Source organism: Bombina bombina, chromosome 2 (assembly GCF_027579735.1).
Source record: "Bombina bombina isolate aBomBom1 chromosome 2, aBomBom1.pri, whole genome shotgun sequence".
NCBI classification, from domain to species: Eukaryota; Metazoa; Chordata; class Amphibia; order Anura; family Bombinatoridae; genus Bombina; species Bombina bombina.
The window spans coordinates 273,321,802-273,342,453 of NC_069500.1; the positions used below are offsets into that span (position 1 = coordinate 273,321,802).

The 20,652-nt window shown below is 37.9% G+C and overlaps 1 protein-coding gene across 4 annotated transcripts in view; it reads right to left on the reverse strand.

Annotated features, from left to right (window-relative positions):
• MCC (MCC regulator of WNT signaling pathway) overlaps positions 1 to 20,652 on the reverse strand; it is a 1,086,108-nt gene that overhangs the window by 70,821 nt on the left and 994,635 nt on the right. For all 4 annotated transcript variants that reach the window (XM_053701549.1, XM_053701547.1, XM_053701550.1 and 1 more), the window contains one exon: positions 20,014 to 20,248. In XM_053701549.1, the coding sequence (XP_053557524.1) occupies positions 20,014 to 20,248 (235 nt within the window). The remainder of the gene's footprint in view (positions 1 to 20,013; positions 20,249 to 20,652) is intronic.

The following is a 20,652-nucleotide window of genomic DNA, read 5'->3' on the forward strand; positions in this document are numbered from 1 at the left end:
CAGAAAAAATTAAATCTTATAGGGAGGATACCTGTCCGTAAAACATAACAATCATAAAGATATAGAAAGGTATTCCTTTTTCCCCTTTCTATTATCATAAAGAAAGAAAACAAAAGGAAAAACTAACAAACCTCTATCCTTTCCCCTTTTCACCCACAGAAACAACACAAAGAATCTTTCTATCTATATTGGTGCCTTTCCCCCCTGGATTCTATGTAAAAGATATTCAGTTTAAAGTTATAACATCTTAAATCACGTAAAAAAAATAAATCTAAGTCTTGTAATAAGAAAGGAAAAAAAAAAAAAAAAAAAAAGAAAAAAGAAAAAAAAAAAAGGTTTCTCTCTCTCCACTCCTCCCCCTCCCCCTGTATTCTAAACCTGGTCGGGCTCTTCAAAAAGCCATTCCCCTCTCACTCTACAGTTTTCCATATAGATTGTATTTTTGAAGTTTCCGATTATTTTCTTTTGTTCTTCAATCTCCCTAGTTTTAATCCAATTCTCCCATTTGCTAAAGAAGCGTGTTATGTTGATATCAATGTGGTATAGAGTGTCTTGTAGTTCTATAAGAAATTGGTGATAAATAATTTCCCCAAGATTCCCAAAAGAGGGTGGTTTAACCTGTTTCCATCCTTTTAATATAAGATTTCTAGCTAACAAAATTATCATCGTTATGAATTTCCGATTTTGTAGCTGTTCTTTTTTATAGTGGAAAAAAAAAGATCTGTTCTGGTTGTAAGAGTATTTGAGTATGATAGACCTTGCTCAGCCAGAAATTTATCTTTCCCCAAAAACCTTGTATCTTGGGGCAGAGCCAGAAGCTATGGATTAGGTTTGTCTTTGATTGTCTGCATTTAGTACAGAACGTTCCTTCCCCTATGCCGCCCCATTTAGCAATCTTCTCAGGTGTGATATATACCATCCACATTAATTTTACATGCTGTTCACGCATAGGGATAGCTAATGATGCTTCCTCCACTCTCTCCACGCTTTTTAATATTAATTGCGTAGTTAGGTTCGGAAAGTACACTTCCCTCCATTTTGCAGTTCCGCTTTCAATATGTTGTTTGTAGTTTATATTATTTATTAGATTGTATAACGGAGATATTGAATATTTACCACTTTTAATCAGATTAATTACCGGAACTAATGGTGCAAGATCCCAATTATTCCCTTGTATTTGAATTAGTTTAAGGCAATAATGCCTAATTTGTAAGAATGAGAAAAAATGTTTCTCAGAGAGAGAGTATTTATTTTTAATTGTTTCGAAATCTTCGACCTGAATTACACCCTGGTTATTTTTTGTTAATTGAATAATATTGGATAATCCCTTTTCTTGCCAGACTGAAAATATTTTAGATGAGAGACCCTGTTTAAATTCTAAGTTTCCTTTAATAGATAAATACCGTGTTGCGTAGGGATGTATACCTAAATACTTACATGTTCTGTGCCAGGCTACAACTGTATCCCTAAGCAAATCTATTTTTTTGACATATGGTGGGAGGTTCTTAACCTCGAGATGGAGGATATTTTTTAAATAGAAAGGTTTTGTCAATCCATTTTCTGTCTCTGGTAAAGTAAAATGATTACTCTCTAGGAGCCAATCAAGAGCAATCTTTGTCACTGCCACCAGGTTATATATTATTAAGTTAGGGAGGCCTAGGCCCAGATATTCTTTTTTAAGTATTAATTTTTGATGGCTGAGTCTAGGCCTATTATTCATCCATAAGTATTCCTTAATTGCCTGATTAGATATCTTGATCTCCTGTTTCTTGATTAAGAAAGGAATATTCTGAAAAAGATACAGTAGCCTTGGGAGTGCGATCATCTTAAGTAAATTCACTTTACCAGAGAGAGAAAGTGGAAGAGAGGTCCACCTTTTGAGGGTTTCACAGAATTGTCTGATGCCATTACCAATATTCAAAGGGTACCATTCTGAGGGATCTCTAGATATTTTAACCCCCAAGTAAGTCATATATTTTGTTACTTCTTTGAATATTTTGGTTTCTGATTCTTGATTTTTTTGAAGCCATAGTACTTCAGATTTAGACTGGTTGATATGATACCCTGAAAAAGAACCATAGTTTTTTATAATCTGGCACATTTTATTAAAGTTTTTCTTTGAATTTCTAGAAAATACCAATAGATCGTCTGCATAGACCGCTAACTGTATTCTCTTGCCACCTAACTCAATCCCCTGTATATTATTTCTCAAAGCAATCAATAAAGGTTCCAATGCAATATTAAAAATTAAGGGCGACAGAGGGCATCCCTGTCTTGTCCCTCTTAAGAGGGGGAAGTAGGGTGTTTTGTTGCCGTTGATAATTATCGCTGCCCTAGACTCAGTGTAAAGTTTCTTAATTAAATTAAGACTATTGCCTGAATAACCGAATTTTATAAGAGAGGTAACAAGGTGGTCCCATGTAACGGAGTCAAAAGCTTTACTTGCGTCGAGTGATACTATTGAACTGTCTTCTTTGTTAGTTTTTTTATTATATTTGTCGTTATACCACTGGTCTGAGATTGTTAAAAAAACTTTCCTTAAGTTGACATTTGAAGACCTTCCTTTCATGAAGCCTGTTTGATCCGAGTGTATTATTGTATCTAATGAAGCCTGAATCCTTTTAGCTAAAATACTGGTCAGTATTTTATAATCAATATTGAGTAGTGAGATGGGCCTGTAAGAATCAATTAATTGTGGATCTTTTCCCGGTTTAGGTATGACTATTATTATGGATTCGTTAAAATCAGCTGATGGTTCCAACTGTCCATTCTTCCAGAGCCCATTCAGCAGAGCATTTAATGTAGGGGTTATTTCCTCTATAAGAATCTTATAAAATTTGGATGGAAGACCGTCCGGCCCTGCCGCTTTGTTATTTGCCATCGTTTTGATTATTTGTCTGATTTCATTTTCTGTAATGGGTTCATTAATTTTTGTTAGACAATTATCTTCTAGTTTTGGGACTGTCAAGGACTCCCAAAATGACTCCTTGGTAGTACAATTAATATGCTGTGCTGAATAAAGCTCCGTGAAATAATCAAGGAAGGCCTTTTGTATGTCCTCTGTTTGGGTCCAAATATGATCTTTATTTTTAATTTTTTTTATAAAGCTTTTAGTTTTATGATTTTTGTCAATTCTTGCTAAGAAGCTACCCACCTTGTTGCCGTACCTATAAAACTGTGCGCAGGATTTTGAATTTTCTCTAATTTCATTTTGCATGAGGTAGGTGTCTCTATCTTTTTTAGCCTGAATATATTGTTGCCAGTTATCTGCAGTTTTTGTCTGGATATATCTGGAGTATTTATTGATCACACAGTTAGTTATCTGCTTTTTGTATGCGTGTGTTTTTTTATTTTGTTTTATTTGGTATGCCAAAATTTCGCCTCTTAGTACGGCTTTTGCGGCGTTCCAGTATATATGAGTTTTGTCAAAAGAGCTATTATTAAACTGTTTATATTCAGCCCATTTAGATTTTAAGAAATTTATAAACTTACTATTTTTTGCTAGATATTTTGGAAAGAAGAACTGGTTGGATTTCCGAGTCTTTTGTTTGGGGTCTAGTGCAATTGAGATAGGGGCGTGGTCTGATATGGTTATTATATCAATAAGTGTCTCCTGGATACAATCTATTAGCTTTTCTGAAATAAGGAAGTAGTCTATTCTAGATAAAGTTTTTTTTGATTTCGAGAGGCATGTGTATTCTCTTTCATCAGGATGTCTAGTTCTGTATATATCAATTAGTTTTAGATCTTGCTGAAACCTCTTTATAAGAAGAGATTCTCTTTTTCTTCTCGCTATTGTAGATTTATCTAGTGTTTTTTGCCTTATTGCTTGCTCACCGTTATCTCTACTTCTGTCTACTGTAGTATTGGGAGCAATATTAAAATCACCACCAATAATTATAGTATTTGTGGAGCATATTAGCAACTTATCTCGCAAGCTTTGCCAAAAGTCTATATCCTCCTCATTTGGGCCGTATACATTGCAAATAACAATCTTCCTATGCGCAATTTCAGCTTCTAATATGATATATCTTCCTTCCACGTCTCTCACTAATTTGTCAATTTTGTATTCTATTGTTTTACTAAACAAAATAGCCACTCCTTTTTTCCTTTGGTGCCCTGTAGTATATATAATCTCTTTGACCCATCCCCCTTTTAGTTTAATAGCCTCTTCCCCTTTTAGGTGTGTTTCCTGCAAGAGCAGTATCTGAGCACCCAATTTTTTTGCGTATCTCAGAATAGCTTTGCGTTTCATGGGTGATGTTATTCCCCCTATATTCCACGAAACTACTTTAAGACTCATTTTCACTAATCTGTGGGTTTAACTATTACTAATAAGTCGTTTGTGTCTATAAAGTGTTTACAGGATACAACAACCATAACAACGCACAGGAGAGAGTTGAAGAGAAGAAAGAGGGAGGAAGAAGAGAAAGAGAGAGAAAGAAGAAGAGAAGAAAAAAAAAGAAAAAAAAAAAAGAAAGAAAAAGTAAAATAACATTATGAGTTACCAAGACTTTATTAGTTCCCTTTATTTCACTAGAGGTCTTCCTCTTTCCTTCCAGATTCCCCTTGGAGGGGGATTTTCCCCCATAACTAAATTTTATTCTATACATTTTTCTAAAATCAAAGTTAATATACATTATATTCCTTTATGTATTAACCTTAAAAAATAAAACCAGTACCGAAAGATTTGATGAGAACAGGGGCACTGTTCATGTTACAGGACCTTGTTGTCTTTCTAAGCTATCTTTATGCTCTTTAAGAAACTCGTTTACTTCCTCTACATCTGTAAATATCCTGTTCCCTGTATTAGTGCTAATGCTAAGTCTAGCTGGATATAAAAGTCTGACTCTCCACCCTTCTTGTATTAATTTGGTACATATTGGTGCAAGAGATCGCCGTTTATTAGATGTCTCGTAAGAGAAGTCATTAAATAACAAGAGTTTTCTACCCCTATAGTTGATTTCTCCATTTACTTTCCTATAAGCATTCATAATTTTGATTTTTTCCTGAAAATTCAACAATTTCATGATAACTGGTCTGCCTGTTTTATTTCTTCCCTCCTCTTGTCTCTCTGAGCCTATTCTATGTATTCTCTCAATTGTTATATTTTGAGTTTCTACTCCAATATTTAATAGACCCATTAATTCTACCTCCACAAATCTCTTAAGATCTTTCTCCTGTATATCCTCTGTCAGGCCAATAAGACGTAAATTATTTCTTCTGGCCCTATTTTCTAGGTCCTCAAGTTTATTTTTCATATTCTCAATCTGGGTGGACATACTGCGTAGTGTCTGTTCCCTCTGTAGGGCCCCATCCTCAATATCAGATATTCTCTGTTCTGCATACGTGAGTCTGGTTGCAAATTGTTTTACTTCGAGTGTTAGTGAGGTGATGTTATTTTGAATTAAGTCAAACTTGGGTGTAAATAGTGCGTCAAGCTGCTTAATTAATTCTTCATTGTTAGAACTTTGTGAAAGATTTATTTCCCCTATTCCCCCCTGTGCTTCTTGTGAATTTCTATTCCCTTTTCTTTCTTGATTTTTACTTCGGGAAGACATGCCTGGTGAAGTGATTTTGCTTTTATTTAAGTATTTTTCCATATGTATATATGGGCCCCTCCTTTACCCCTAAATTAGGTAATATCCTCTTGTGTTTAAAAAGTGAGATTATATGTTAATAAGTGGTACCAGACTATGTATTTGATAATGAGGAATTTTTGGCCCACCACTATTAATTAGAGGGTGGAGAATGTTTTTCCAGGTTAAATTAAGTTGTAGACTACCCTTTTAGATATGCATATACATACTTATTCGTATTTTACTCTTTTCTCTTTTATCTTAAACTATTTGAATTGTGTGTGTGATGCTCAGATTTTATTTATAGCTAACGAGTGTGCTGGCCTTGACCACGCTACTTCAGAGTCTTAACGCTTACTTCAATGGGAAGGTTATCTATAGATGCGTTTAATTTATACCTTCCAAAATTTAAGTACTATCTATTCCACACCAATTTTACATTCAGGCCTAGTCCACGTTATTTTTGTTAAGTTTTGCCACACCGTTACGTGTAAAAACCTCTAAGATTGCTTTTAATTCTCTATCCACCTTATCAGATATCAAAAGGGCTTTTTTTTTTTTTTGTAGAAAAGTCTTTGAGAACAGATTCCTAAGGGATCGTTCAGTGCTAGGTTAATTTTGTCAGATTAATGCTTGGAGGTAGGGTTTTTCTATCATTGCAGACTATTTAAAGCTTGTAAAGTTTTTAATGACCCTGCTTTGGTTCTCCTCTTCTACTAGGCCTTATTTACAGGGCTTTGTGTACAGTTGAGAGATATGAGTGCTTATAAGGATGTAGAGCCTTAGCCCAGAAATGGAAAGGAAAAAAAAAAAAAAAGAAAACAACAAAAGAAAGAAAGCTCCTTTTAAAATGTAAAATATAGCTAGCACTTGCTAATTTAAGTCCTGAAATGATTTCTCTCTCCCCTATCTTTTCTCCCCCTTTCCCTCTCCCTCTCTGCTTCTTACCCCTTCCCTTTTCCTTCTATCTTGGGGAGTAGAGCTATCTCAGTTGTATATTGTCACTTTTGCTTGTGCCTTGTGTTGCCTTATGATTTACCGCACACAAAAATAGCAAAAATATCTAAATATGAGACATAAAGCTAGCACAGTTATCACTTATCATCTTTACCTTAAACCTTCTATTATTTTGTAAGATACAGCATACCAACATATCCTAGATGTTTAAATATAAAACATGTGGTGACTCTTAGCATTGCAATCATGTACATTTCTTATCATGATTTTTAAGCCTATACCAGTCTTATCAATCAGAGAGAAAGAGAAATGAAGAACATAAATGATACAGCTCTTTTAAGCCTGGGTTACCCCCAGCTCATGTTCAGTAAAAGTATCTGTAGACAATGTCCTTATGCAAGAAGGCTAATTGTTCCACTACTGCTGTTATTGTGTCAGATGTTGCTTGACAGTGCTTATAATTCCCACATCTTTATGTAATGAGTAAACAATGGAAAGAGAAAGAAAACAGCTAATCTGCGTTTTTTTCTTTTTTTTTTCTTTTCCTTCTTCCTTCTCCTCTCCTCTTCCTTCCTTCTGCTTAAAAAAGTCTCCTTTTCTTTTTCCTCACTCTTTCCCCCTTTAAACCAATAGCTTGCTTTGCTTTCCTTTGTGAATGCTCTCTTTACCCAATTTTTTTCTTATAGGGGAGATGTTAAATGTTCATAATCTGGAACTTTTCATTCAGGACATTTTGTTCTTCTGGGGGTTATACTGTACTGGGAAAGTTGAAGGGGGGATGAGTAGCTTATGTCAGGCCCTACTCTCGCAGGAGCTCTAATATATTCACAGTCTGGCTTTACACCTGACACCCCTCCCCCCTCTACCAACTGTATGCAGTCATTATTTCAGTAAAGATGTTAAGAAAAAACCAAATCCAAACTTATCTTATTCTGTGGAGATGTTTCTAGTAACTGTGGTTCCACCGGACTGCAGGACTTTCTCTCCTGCTACTCTTCCAAGTATGCAGACTTACTGGCAGGTCGAGGTGATGTTGTGCTCAGGATCCCTTTAACCTTTGTCCTGAGCTGGTCGACAAGGAACGCTTGTCTCCTTTCCTCCTGGGGCAAGAAGTTGCTGTTTGAGACACCTATCCCACTGCTGTATCCGCTCACCAACTGCTCTTTGGGTCCTGGCGGGCAGAGTGTGTCACTGGAGGCTCTTTAGGCAGTCGCTGTGAATGGGCCTTGTAGGCCGGTGTCAACCAGTTCTATAGGGCTGTCGGCCTCCTTAACGGCAGCTACGGGTCCTGGGCTGGGTGATTTCGGCCCGCCTATAGGCACTCGATGCCGCGGCTTCTCTCTTAGGCCTCTGGAAGTAGGCAGCGTACTCCTCACGCGTCTACTTGCTTGGCCCCTCCTACCGGAAGTCATGTCGGGTCTTATTAGATCTTTATGAATTTTAGGAACTGTATATATGTTTGGGTATTTTGAAAAATTATTAGTAAGATATGTATGGATTGTTTCATCAATGAAGTCCTGTTGGAGTGCTAATAGTAATTTAGTATCTAGAGTGGATTTATATTCCCTTGTAGGGTTTTTCGCCAATTTTTTATATGTTTAAGCTTCATTTAACTGACATAAGAGTTCAGTTTTGTAGTATTCACAATCTAATATTACTATAGATCCACCCTTGTCCGCAGGGCAGATAACCAAGGATGTATCTTTTCTAAGTTCCTGCAGGGCCAGCCATTCTAGTTTATCCATATTGTATGTACTTATCTGTTATCAAATGTTGGTTCGAGGTTGCTCTGGTACAAATAGACATGTAAGTTTTGATAGTGGGGGGTGTGGTATTAGGCTCAAATTTGGATTTAGTTTTAAATTTATTGCAAGAAGGTGGTGTTGTAACCATTTTGAAGTGATCTTTTAGTTTAAATTTTCGCTAAAACCTATTATGGTCAACTTGATGGGAGAAATCATCATGTATAGGGGTTGGGACGTAGCCAAGACCTTTGTTTAACTGCTTTTTCTTGATGTTCACTAAGTGTTTTACCACTGAGATTAATTATTACACTCTCTGTATCAAGTTGTATTACTTTTTCATGATACCCCCCCCCCCCCCTTCTGATGTGGTTTCTGTGTCTCTTTTTGTTAAATCCTTTTTTGCAAACCTAGGTGGTTTATTTTGTGAGCGTGTTTGTACTCTTTGATTGTCTTTTGTAGTGCTGGTACTAGGTTGTGCATTATCAGGCCCATTAGATTCACTACTAGTATCAACTGTATTTATGTTTCTTTGGGTTTACCTATATTTATATCTTCGTCTACAACCTGTGGCTCTACCACTAAGCCAGGGATATACTTTTTTGTCCCTGTAGTCAGTCTCTACCGTGTGAAGTTTTTTATTTTTAAAATTGACTAGCTCCTGTTTGTACTTGTCCAGCTGTGTTTTCAATTTTGTTAACCAATCCTCATTGGTATCCTTTCTAAGACCAGATATTTTTTCGCTTTCAATATATTCTATTTCTGTTTTGGTGTTCTTTTTTTAAGAGAGTTACTTCTTCAATAACCAATAAGATCCAATCTAGAGAGCATTTGTTAGCTATTCCACACCATTGTTTGCAAAAATCATTATTATTTCTACCTATAGTAGGAAGATTTCTAACCCGAAACTTACGGGGAATTATTTTTTTCTTAAAATATTTAGCAAGATAATTAGAGTGTAAATTATAATCCATTTCTTTAGGTTTCAAATTCAACTATCTGTTATACAGGTTTAGAGGAGTCTCTCCCACTGCCTCGCTCCCACAGGCTTGTAGGATTCTCTCTGCATCCAGGTTATAAGCCGAAACATCGACCTTGCCTCTTTGATGAAATATTTTGATGAATAAATAATTTATATGTAATCAAGTCCTATGAGTTCTCTCATGTTTAAAGATTTTTGCATGAATACATGAAGGAGGAGATACCCAGGCATCTGAATAAATTATTGTAGTGAGTGCATGAAGTTAGAACATTATTATTCAAGTCTTGAAGATTTGTATCATTGTACCCTCACTTTACAAGTGGATAAATCCTGAAAACTCCAGGACTGCCTTTTGTGATTTGGTTTTTACCAATTCTTAGTTTTAGCTTGTTTGTGACACAGCACTTGGATTGCAGTGCATATTTCTCTCAACCCAAGCTCTAATGGATACTACGATTACATACCCAGGATCTGGGGCTACAGCGATGGATAATGATGATGACTCTCTTTGTGTATACTGATGAGGATGCAGAGAGGATCCTACAAGCCTGTGGGAGCGAGGCAGTGGGAGAGACTTCTCTAAACCTGTATTAAAAATTGTTGGATTTGAAACGTAAAGAAATAGATTATAATTTATCCGTGGGTTTCGGCTTAGAAATCTTCCTACTATCGGAAAAAATAATAATGATTTTTGCAAAAAATTGTGTGGAATAGCTAACAAATGCTCTCTAGATTGGATCTTATTGGTTATTGAAAAAGTAACTCGCTTAAACAAGGACACCAAACCAGAAATAGAATGTATTAAAAGCGAAAAAATATCTTGTCTTAGAGAGGATACCAATGAGGATTGGTTAACAAAATTAAAAACACAGCTGGACAAGTACAAACAGGAGCTAGTCAATTTTAAAAATAACAAACTTCACACGGTAGAGACGGACTACAGGGACAAAAAAGTATATCCCTGGCTTAGTGGTAGAGTCACAGGATATAGAAGAAGATTCAAAGATAGGCAAACACAAAGAAACATACACACAGTTGATACTAGTGGTGAATATAGTGAGCCTGACATTGCACAACCTAGTACCAAGCTACCCAGTACCTAGCACTACAAAAGACAATCAATGAGTACAAACACGCTCACAAAATAAACCACCTAGGTTTGCAAAAAAGGATTTAACAAAAAGAGACACAGAAACCACATCAGAAGGGGGGGGGGGGGGGTATCATGAAAAAGTAATACAACTTGATACAGAGAGTGTAATAATTAATCTTAGTGGCAAAACACTTAGTGAACATCAAGAAAATCAAGAAAAACTTTTAAATACGTTCCAACCCCTAGACATGATGATTTCTCCCATCAAGTTGACCATAATAGGTTTCAGAGACAATTTAAACTAAAAGATCACTTCAAAATGGTTACAACACCACCTTCTTGCAATAAATTTAAAACTAAATCCAAATTTGAGCCTAATACCACCCACCCCACTATCAAAACTTACATGTCTATTTGTACCAGAGCAACCTCGAACAAACATTTGATAAGAGATAAGTACAAATCGAATATGGATAAAATAGAATGGCTGGCCCTCCAGGAACTTAGATAAGATACATCCTTGGTTATCCGCCCTGTGGACAAGGGTGGAGCTATAGTAATATTAGATTGTGAATACTACAAAACTAAACTCTTAGGTCAGTTAAATGACGCTAAGAAATATAAAAAATTGGCGAAAAACCCTACAAGGGAGTATAAATCCACTCTAGATACTAAATTACTATTAGCACTCCAACAGGGCTTCATTGATGAAACAACCCATACATTTCTTACTAATAATTTTCCAAAATACCCCAACATATATACAGTTCATAAAATTCATAAAAATCTAATAAGACCCCCTGGGAGGCCCATAGTCTCTGCTATTGGGTCACTGTATCAAAAGCTGGCCCAATATATAGATTTTCATTTGCAGGATACTTTAAAAAAAAAAAAAAAAAAAAAATCATACTTGCTGGACTCTATAAGTCTAATTAAATTGTTTAAAGAAACTTGTTTCCCTGACCAAATAATTTTAGTCAGTCTGGATGTAACAAGCTTATATACCATTATCCCCCATGATCTAGGGATTGAAGCAGTTAAATAGAGCTTACAATCTGACCCCGAGTATCTTGGCCCCCCTATTGAATTTGTACTTGATCTTTTACATATGTGTTTAAAACACAACTATTTTATGTTTGAAAATTCATTTTATTTACAATTGGTTGGCACCGCTATAGGGTCTCCCATGGCCCCGTCATACGCCAATCTTTTTATGCCATGGTACAAAAATATATATAATCAAGTAAATCCTAATATACTAATGTATCAAAGATATATCGATGATGTTTTTATGGTATGGGGAGGCTCTGAGATAAAACTTAAAGGGACACTGTACCCAAAATTTTTCTTTCGTGATTCAGATTGAGCATGACATTTTAAGCAACTTTCTAATTTACTCCTATTATCAAATTTTCTTCATTCTCTTGGTATCTTTATTTGAAATGCAAGAATGTAAGTTTAGATGCCGGCCCATTTTTGGTGAACAACCTGGGTTGTCCTTGCTGATTGGTGGATAAATTCATCCACCAATAAAAAAGTGCTGTCCAGAGTACTGAAACCAAAAAAAAGCTTAGATGCCTTCTTTTTTCAAATAATGATAGCAAGAGAACAAAGAAAAATTGATAATAGGAGTAAATTAGAAAGTTGCTTAAAAACATAATTTATGCTTACCTGATAAATTCCTTTCTTCTGTAGTGTGATCAGTCCACGGGTCATCATTACTTCTGGGATATTACTCCTCCCCAACAGGAAGTGCAAGAGGATTCACCCAGCAGAGCTGCATATAGCTCCTCCCCTCTACGTCACTCCCAGTCATTCGACCAAGGACCAACGAGAAAGGAAAAGCCAAGGGTGAAGTGGTGACTGGAGTATAAATTAAAAAATATTTACCTGCCTTAAAAACAGGGCGGGCCGTGGACTGATCACACTACAGAAGAAAGGAATTTATCAGGTAAGCATAAATTATGTTTTCTTCTGTTAAGTGTGATCAGTCCACGGGTCATCATTACTTCTGGGATACCAATACCAAAGCAAAAGTACACGGATGACGGGAGGGATAGGCAGGCTCTTTATACAGAAGGAACCACTGCCTGAAGAACCTTTCTCCCAAAAATAGCCTCCGATGAAGCAAAAGTGTCAAATTTGTAAAATTTGGAAAAAGTATGAAGCGAAGACCAAGTTGCAGCCTTGCAAATCTGTTCAACAGAGGCCTCATTCTTGAAGGCCCAAGTGGAAGCCACAGCTCTAGTAGAATGAGCTGTAATTCTTTCAGGAGGCTGCTGTCCAGCAGTCTCATAAGCTAAACGAATTATGCTACGAAGCCAAAAAGAAAGAGAGGTAGCGGAAGCTTTTTGACCTCTCCTCTGCCCAGAGTAAATGACAAACAGAGAAGACGTTTGTCGAAATTCCTTAGTTGCCTGTAAGTAAAATTTTAGAGCACGGACTACATCCAGGTTGTGCAGTAGACGTTCCTTCTTTGAAGAAGGATTTGGGCATAAAGAAGGAACAACAATCTCTTGATTGATATTCCTGTTAGTAACTACCTTAGGTAAGAACCCAGGTTTAGTACGCAGGACTACCTTATCCGAATGAAAAATCAAATAAGGAGAATCACAATGTAAGGCTGATAATTCAGAGACTCTTCGAGCCGAGGAAATAGCCATTAAAAATAGAACTTTCCAAGATAACAACTTTATATCAATGGAATGAAGGGGTTCAAACGGAACGCCCTGTAAAACATTAAGAACAAGGTTTAAACTCCATGGTGGAGCAACAGTTTTAAACACAGGCTTAATCCTGGCCAAAGCCTGACAAAAAGCCTGGACGTCAGGAACTTCTGACAGACGTTTGTGTAACAGAATGGACAGAGCTGAGATCTGTCCCTTTAATGAACTAGCAGATAAACCCTTTTCTAAACCTTCTTGTAGAAAAGACAATATCCTAGGAATCCTAACCTTACTCCAAGAGTAACCTTTGGATTCACACCAATATAGGTATTTACGCCATATCTTATGGTAAATCTTTCTGGTAACAGGTTTCCTAGCCTGTATTAAGGTATCAATAACTGACTCAGAAAACCCACGTCTTGATAAAATCAAGCGTTCAATTTCCAAGCAGTCAGCTTCAGAGAAGTTAGATTTTGATGTTTGAAGGGACCCTGTATCAGAAGGTCCTGTTTCAGAGGTAGAGACCAAGGTGGACAGGATGACAAGTCCACCAGGTCTGCATACCAAGTCCTGCGTGGCCACGCAGGTGCTATTAGAATCACTGATGCTCTCTCTTGTTTGATTCTGGCAATCAATCGAGGAAGTAACGGGAAGGGTGGAAACACGTAAGCCATCCTGAAGTCCCAAGGTGCTGTCAGAGCATCTATCAGGACTGCTCCTGGATCCCTGGATCTGGACCCGTAACGAGGAAGCTTGGCGTTCTGTCGAGACGCCATGAGATCTATCTCTGGTTTGCCCCAACGTCGAAGTATTTGGGCAAAGACCTCCGGATGAAGTTCCCACTCCCCCGGATGAAAAGTCTGACGACTTAAGAAATCCGCCTCCCAGTTCTCCACTCCCGGGATGTGGATTGCTGACAGGTGGCAAGAGTGAGACTCTGCCCAGCGAATTATCTTTGATACTTCCATCATAGCTAGGGAGCTTCTTGTCCCTCCCTGATGGTTGATGTAAGCTACAGTCGTGATGTTGTCCGACTGAAACCTGATGAACCCCCGAGTTGTCAACTGGGGCCAAGCCAGGAGGGCATTGAGAACTGCTCTCAATTCCAGAATGTTTATTGGCAGGAGACTCTCCTCCTGACTCCATTGTCCCTGAGCCTTCAGAGAATTCCAGACGGCACCCCAACCTAGAAGGCTGGCGTCTGTTGTTACAATTGTCCAGTCTGGTCTGCTGAATGGCATCCCCCTGGACAGATGTGGCCGAGAAAGCCACCATAGAAGAGAATTTCTGGTCTCTTGATCCAGATTCAGAGAAGGGGATAAGTCTGAGTAATCCCCATTCCACTGACTTAGCATGCACAGTTGCAGTGGTCTGAGGTGTAAGCGTGCAAAGGGTACTATGTCCATTGCCGCTACCATTAAGCCGATTACCTCCATGCATTGAGCCACTGACGGGTGTTGAATGGAATGAAGGGTGCGGCAAGCACTTTGAAGTCTTGTTAGCCTGTCCTCTGTCAGGTAAATCTTCATTTCTACAGAATCTATAAGAGTCCCCAGGAAGGGAACTCTTGTGAGTGGAACGAGTGAACTTTTCTTTTCGTTCACCTTCCATCCATGTGACCTTAGAAATGCCAGCACTAACTCTGTATGAGACTTGGCAGTTTGAAAGCTTGAAGCTTGTATCAGAATGTCGTCTAGGTATGGAGCTACCGAGATTCCCCGCTGTCTTAGTACCGCCAGAAGAGCACCCAGAACCTTTGTGAAGATTCTTGGAGCTGTAGCCAATCCGAATGGAAGAGCCACAAACTGGTAATGCCTGTCTAGGAAGGCAAACCTTAGGTACCGATAATGATCTTTGTGAATCGGTATGTGAAGGTAAGCATCTTTTAAATCTACAGTGGTCATGTACTGACCCTCTTGGATCATAGGTAAAATTGTCCGAATAGTCTCCATCTTGAACGATGGAACTCTTAGGAATTTGTTTAGGATCTTTAAGTCCAGGATTGGTCTGAAAGTTCCCTCTTTTTTGGGAACCACAAACAGATTTGAGTAAAACCCCTGTCCCTGTTCCGATCGTGGAACTGGATGGATTACTCCCATTAACAAGAGCTCTTGTACGCAGCGTAGAAACGCCTCTTTCTTTGTCTGGTTTGTTGACAATCTTGACAGATGAAATCTCTCTCTTGGAGGAGAGTATTTGAAGTCCAGAAGGTATCCCTGAGATATTATCTCTAGCGCCCAGGGATCCTGAACATCTCTTGCCCAAGCCTGGGCGAAGAGAGAAAGTCTGCCCCCCACTAGATCCGATCCCGGATCGGGGGCCCTCAATTCATGCTGTTTTAGGGGCAGCAGCAGGTTTCCTAGTCTGCTTGCCCTTGTTCCAGGACTGGTTAGGTTTCCAGCCTTGTCTGTAGCGAGCAACAGCTCCTTCCTGTTTTGGTGCAGAGGAAGTTGATGCTGCTCCTGCTTTGAAATTACGAAAGGAACGAAAATTAGACTGTCTAGTCTTGGCTTTGGCTTTGTCCTGAGGCAGGGCATGGCCTTTACCTCCTGTAATGTCAGCGATAATCTCTTTCAACCCGGGCCCGAATAAGGTCTGCCCTTTGAAAGGTATATTAAGCAATTTAGACTTAGAAGTAACATCAGCTGACCAGGATTTTAGCCACAGCGCCCTGCGTGCCTGAATGGCGAATCCTGAATTCTTCGCCGTAAGTTTAGTAAGATGTACTACGGCCTCCGAAATTAATGAATTAGCTAGTTTAAGGACTCTAAGCCTGTCCGTAATGTCGTCCAGAGTAGCTGAACCAATGTTCTCTTCCAGAGACTCAATCCAGAATGCCGCTGCAGCCGTGATCGGCGCAATGCATGCAAGGGGTTGCAATATAAAACCTTGTTGAACAAACATTTTCTTAAGGTAACCCTCTAATTTTTTATCCATTGGATCTGAAAAAGCACAGCTATCCTCCACCGGGATAGTGGTACGCTTAGCTAAGGTAGAAACTGCTCCCTCCACCTTAGGGACCGTTTGCCATAAGTCCCTTGTGGTGGCGTCTATTGGAAACATTTTTCTAAATATCGGAGGGGGTGAGAACGGCACACCGGGTTTATCCCACTCCTTAGTAACAATTTCAGTAAGTCTCTTAGGTATAGGAAAAACCTCAGTACTCGTCGGTACCGCAAAATATTTATCCAACCTACACATTTTCTCTGGTATTGCAACTGTGTTACAATCATTCAGAGCCGCTAACACCTCCCCTAGTAATACACGGAGGTTTTCCAGTTTAAATTTAAAATTTGAAATATCTGAATCCAGTCTGTTTGGATCAGAACCGTCACCCACAGAATGAAGCTCTCCGTCCTCATGTTCTGCCACCTGTGACGCAGTGTCTGACATGGCCCTAATATTATCAGCGCACTCTGTTCTCACCCCAGAGTGATCACGCTTACCTCTTAGCTCTGGTAATTTAGCCAAAACCTCAGTCATAACAGTAGCCATATCCTGTAATGTGATTTGTAATGGCCGCCCAGATGTACTCGGCGCTACAATATCACGCACCTCCCTCTGAGCGGGAGATGTAGGTACTGACACGTGAGGCGAGTTAGTCGGCATAACTCTCCCCTCGTTGTTTGGTGAAATTTGTTCAATTTGTACAGATTGACTTTTATTTAAAGTAGCATCAATACAGTTAGTACATAAATTTCTATTGGGCTCCACTTTGGCATTGCAACAAATGACACAGGTATCATCCTCTGAATCAGACATGTTTAACACACTAGCAAATAAACTTGTAACTTGGAAATACAATTCAATTAGAATAATATTAAAACGTACTGTGCCTTTAAGAAGCACAGAAGATCTATGACAGTTGAAAATTAATAAATTGAAACAGTTATAGCCTCAATCCTTGTAAATAACACAACTTTAGCAAAGGTTTAATCCCATTAGCAAAGATAACAAATTCTGAAAGCAGGAAACAAATTACAGAATAAACGTTTTTTATCTCAGTCAAACTATAATTCTCACAGCTCTGCTGAGAGAAATTACCTCCCTCAAAATAAGTTTTGAAGACCCCTGAGCTCTGTAGAGATGAACCGGATCATGCAGGGAATACAATGAGTTGCTGACTGAAATATTTGATGTGTAGAAAAAGCGCCAAAAAACGGCCCCTCCCCCTCACACACAGCAGTGAGGGAGAACAGAAACTGTCAGAAAACAGATTAAGCAACTGCCAAGTGGAAAAATAGTGCCCAAACATTTATTCACTCAGTACCTCAGTAAATGAAAACGATTTTACATTCCAGCAAAAACGTTAAACATAATCTCTAGTTATTAAACAGCTTTATGTATTTCTTACAGTGTAATTCTAGTGAAGTACCATTCCCCAGAATACTGAAGTGTAAAGTATACATACATGACATTATATCGGTATGGCAGGATTTTCTCATCAATTCCATTGTCAGAAAATAAAAACTGCTACATACCTCTGTGCAGATTCATCTGCCCGCTGTCCCCTGATCTAAAGTTTACCTCTCCTCAGATGGCCGAGAAACAGCAATATGATCTTAACTACTCCGGCTAAAATCATAACAAAAACTCTGGTAGATTCTTCTTCAAACTCTGCCAGAGAGATAATAACACACTCCGGTGCTATTTTAAAATAACAAACTTTTGATTGAAGATATAAAACTAAGTATAATCACCATAGTCCTCTCACACATCCTATCTAGTCGTTGGGTGCAAGAGAATGACTGGGAGTGACGTAGAGGGGAGGAGCTATATGCAGCTCTGCTGGGTGAATCCTCTTGCACTTCCTGTTGGGGAGGAGTAATATCCCAGAAGTAATGATGACCCGTGGACTGATCACACTTAACAGAAGAAATTGCATGCTCTTTCTGAATTACAAAAGAAAAAAATTGGGTACAGTGTCCCTTTAAGCAGTGGTGTACCCAACTAAATTTGAATCAATCAAATGTACAGTTTAAGATGGAGAGATGGATCTCTGCATTTACAAACATACACAAGGTACTCAAAGCACATTATGCACTAAACTATTCCAAACCGACGGACAGAAATATCAAAGCTATCATCTACCACAGCTTAAAAGGGGTATCCTGAAGTCTCAACTATTGAGAGTTATACGTAAATAGTAAATGAGAAATAGATTACTGTCTAGGGGATATAGAGCAAAATACATTGATACAGTTTGGGCTGAAATTACAGATCAAAATCAAGAAACATTGATTTATAAAACAAAACCAGTAAAAGAAAGCGACACTAATTTGAATTTTGTAACTACATACACTCCAGCTAGCCACACAATTAAAAAGGTATTGACAAATAATTGGCACTTACTATCTAAGGACCCCACACTACCCTTTAAGGGCATGAAACCACCTAGAATGGTATACAGAAAAGGAGAAAGTTTGAGAACCATGCTAGTTAAGCATGATATCAGCCAGGAAGCTACCTGGCTACCTAAAGGGAAACCTGGTTGTTACAAGTGTGGAAACTGCATAACGCGCAACACACTATTCTCTGGAACAACATTTAGCCACCCTCTTAAATCCAAAAAGTACTACATTAGACATAGACTTACATGCACATCTAATTATAAAGTATACTTTCTCACTTGCCCATGTGGGAAATTTTATATGGGTTAAGCGAGTACCCCCTTTAAAGAAAGACTTGCGAACCATAAGAGTGCTATTAGACCAGCCTTAAAAGATAAAAAGTGACCAGCCAGTAGCCAGGCATTTTATGGACATGGATCATACAGTGGCTATATTACGTGCCATGGTGATTGACAGGATCCCCCCACTTAAAAGAGGAGGCAACAGGGATGAGGAATTACTTAAAAGATAAACACAGTGGATACATAGATTGGGCACACTGGCCCCAATGGGACTAAATACCTATATTGATTATTCATTGTTTTACTAAGGAAAATCCCCACTATATCTAATGATGTATAAAACTATCGGTGTGTATGTATATTCTTTCATTTACTGTTTACATGCAACATTTGTACAACAAATTATTGATAACTTGTTGGATACAGGGCTATTTGTAGTATAACTAAAATGACATATGGATTGCGAGATGCATTTAAAAGTCACTATGTATAGCAATTAAATACTTGTTATGGGACACACAGCACTAAACTGTGTACTAATAACCACCAATATTCTCTAATAGCCATTTGATATTCCCCGGTCCCTACACTGATACTACTAGGATTGCCTATTAGTTTGCCACATTGTAAACATTAGACGCGACCTTGACACACCTCCTTTGAAACGTCATATGACGCTATAGCCAATTAGAATTAAGCGGCCGATTTAACAGACTGCTTTGCACTTAACATTGTTTTTCCAATGGCGGTTGAGACGCCGAGTTTGTGAACTCTAATGTTTAAAGGTATGCCTATGTAAATTATATTGTATAAGATACCGCATTCAATGTAATATAATCCATTTGAAGCTAGATGTGTAAACCTTTTGCTATTTTGATATAAACTTTGTTGATACTATATGCATTTATAACATATGGTCTGTGTAAATATTTGTGCTGTGATTGAGAGAAAATCACTGTTTTAAAATGGTTATATCGGCGTGTGCCTCATTGGGATTAACCCTTTGTAAACAAAAATAACATTCACGCGGGTGATGAGTTTGAAGGTGTTAGTAATAAATTTACATTATTTTTTGTTTGCTTTTAATTTTTGTATAAACGTCGACCTTGCCTCTTTGATGAAATATTTTGATGAATAAATAATTTATATGTAATCAAGTTTGAAGTTTATTTATATATATATATATATATATATATATATATATATATATATATATATATATATATATATATATATATATAATATAAAATAAAAGGCTAGATTTATTTTAATACAACCACTTATGTGGTTATGAAGTATGGGTGAGTTCATTAGTTTGGGTTAGCACTTACATTAGAAAAATGCATATAACATCATTCCCACCTTCATTGCCATAAGCTCCTGCATCAGGACTGCATTCTCCAGGTCCAGTCTCTGGCTGTCTCCCCGTGGTTTAACATCATAACTCAGAGGATCAATATGGATGCTCTCCAGTTCCAACATGGTAAGCTTGACTGCAGCACGGTCGTTCTTTAGCTGCTGGATGTAATCCTTCAACCTCTGCTCGTCCTCTTTGGAAAATTCTGTGTCACAGCTACTCGCTGTAGAGCTGGTTGTACTAAAAGAAGAACACAGTAGACTGAAATATTAAAAAAACTTCTGAAACATTTTGATCAACACAATTATTATTATTATACTTTATAAAGCTCCAACATTTTCTGCAGCACTGTCCATGGGTACAATTAATATAAGTAAAACAATGATGCAATAACTGTAAGACACAATTTGGCAAAAAAATACAGGAAGAATTGAAGGACCTATTCCTGTGGGAACTTAAAATCTTGAAGGGTGAGAAACAGGAGATGAGGACTGCATAAGTGATAATGATGTTAATACAGAGTTAGATGAGGGCAATTCTTAGGTAACTGGAATTCATTTGTTACCGAGTTGGGTGGTAGGCTTCTCTGAACAATGTCTATAGGGAGCATTTAAAATAAGGCAGGAGGCAGGAAAGCCTGACAG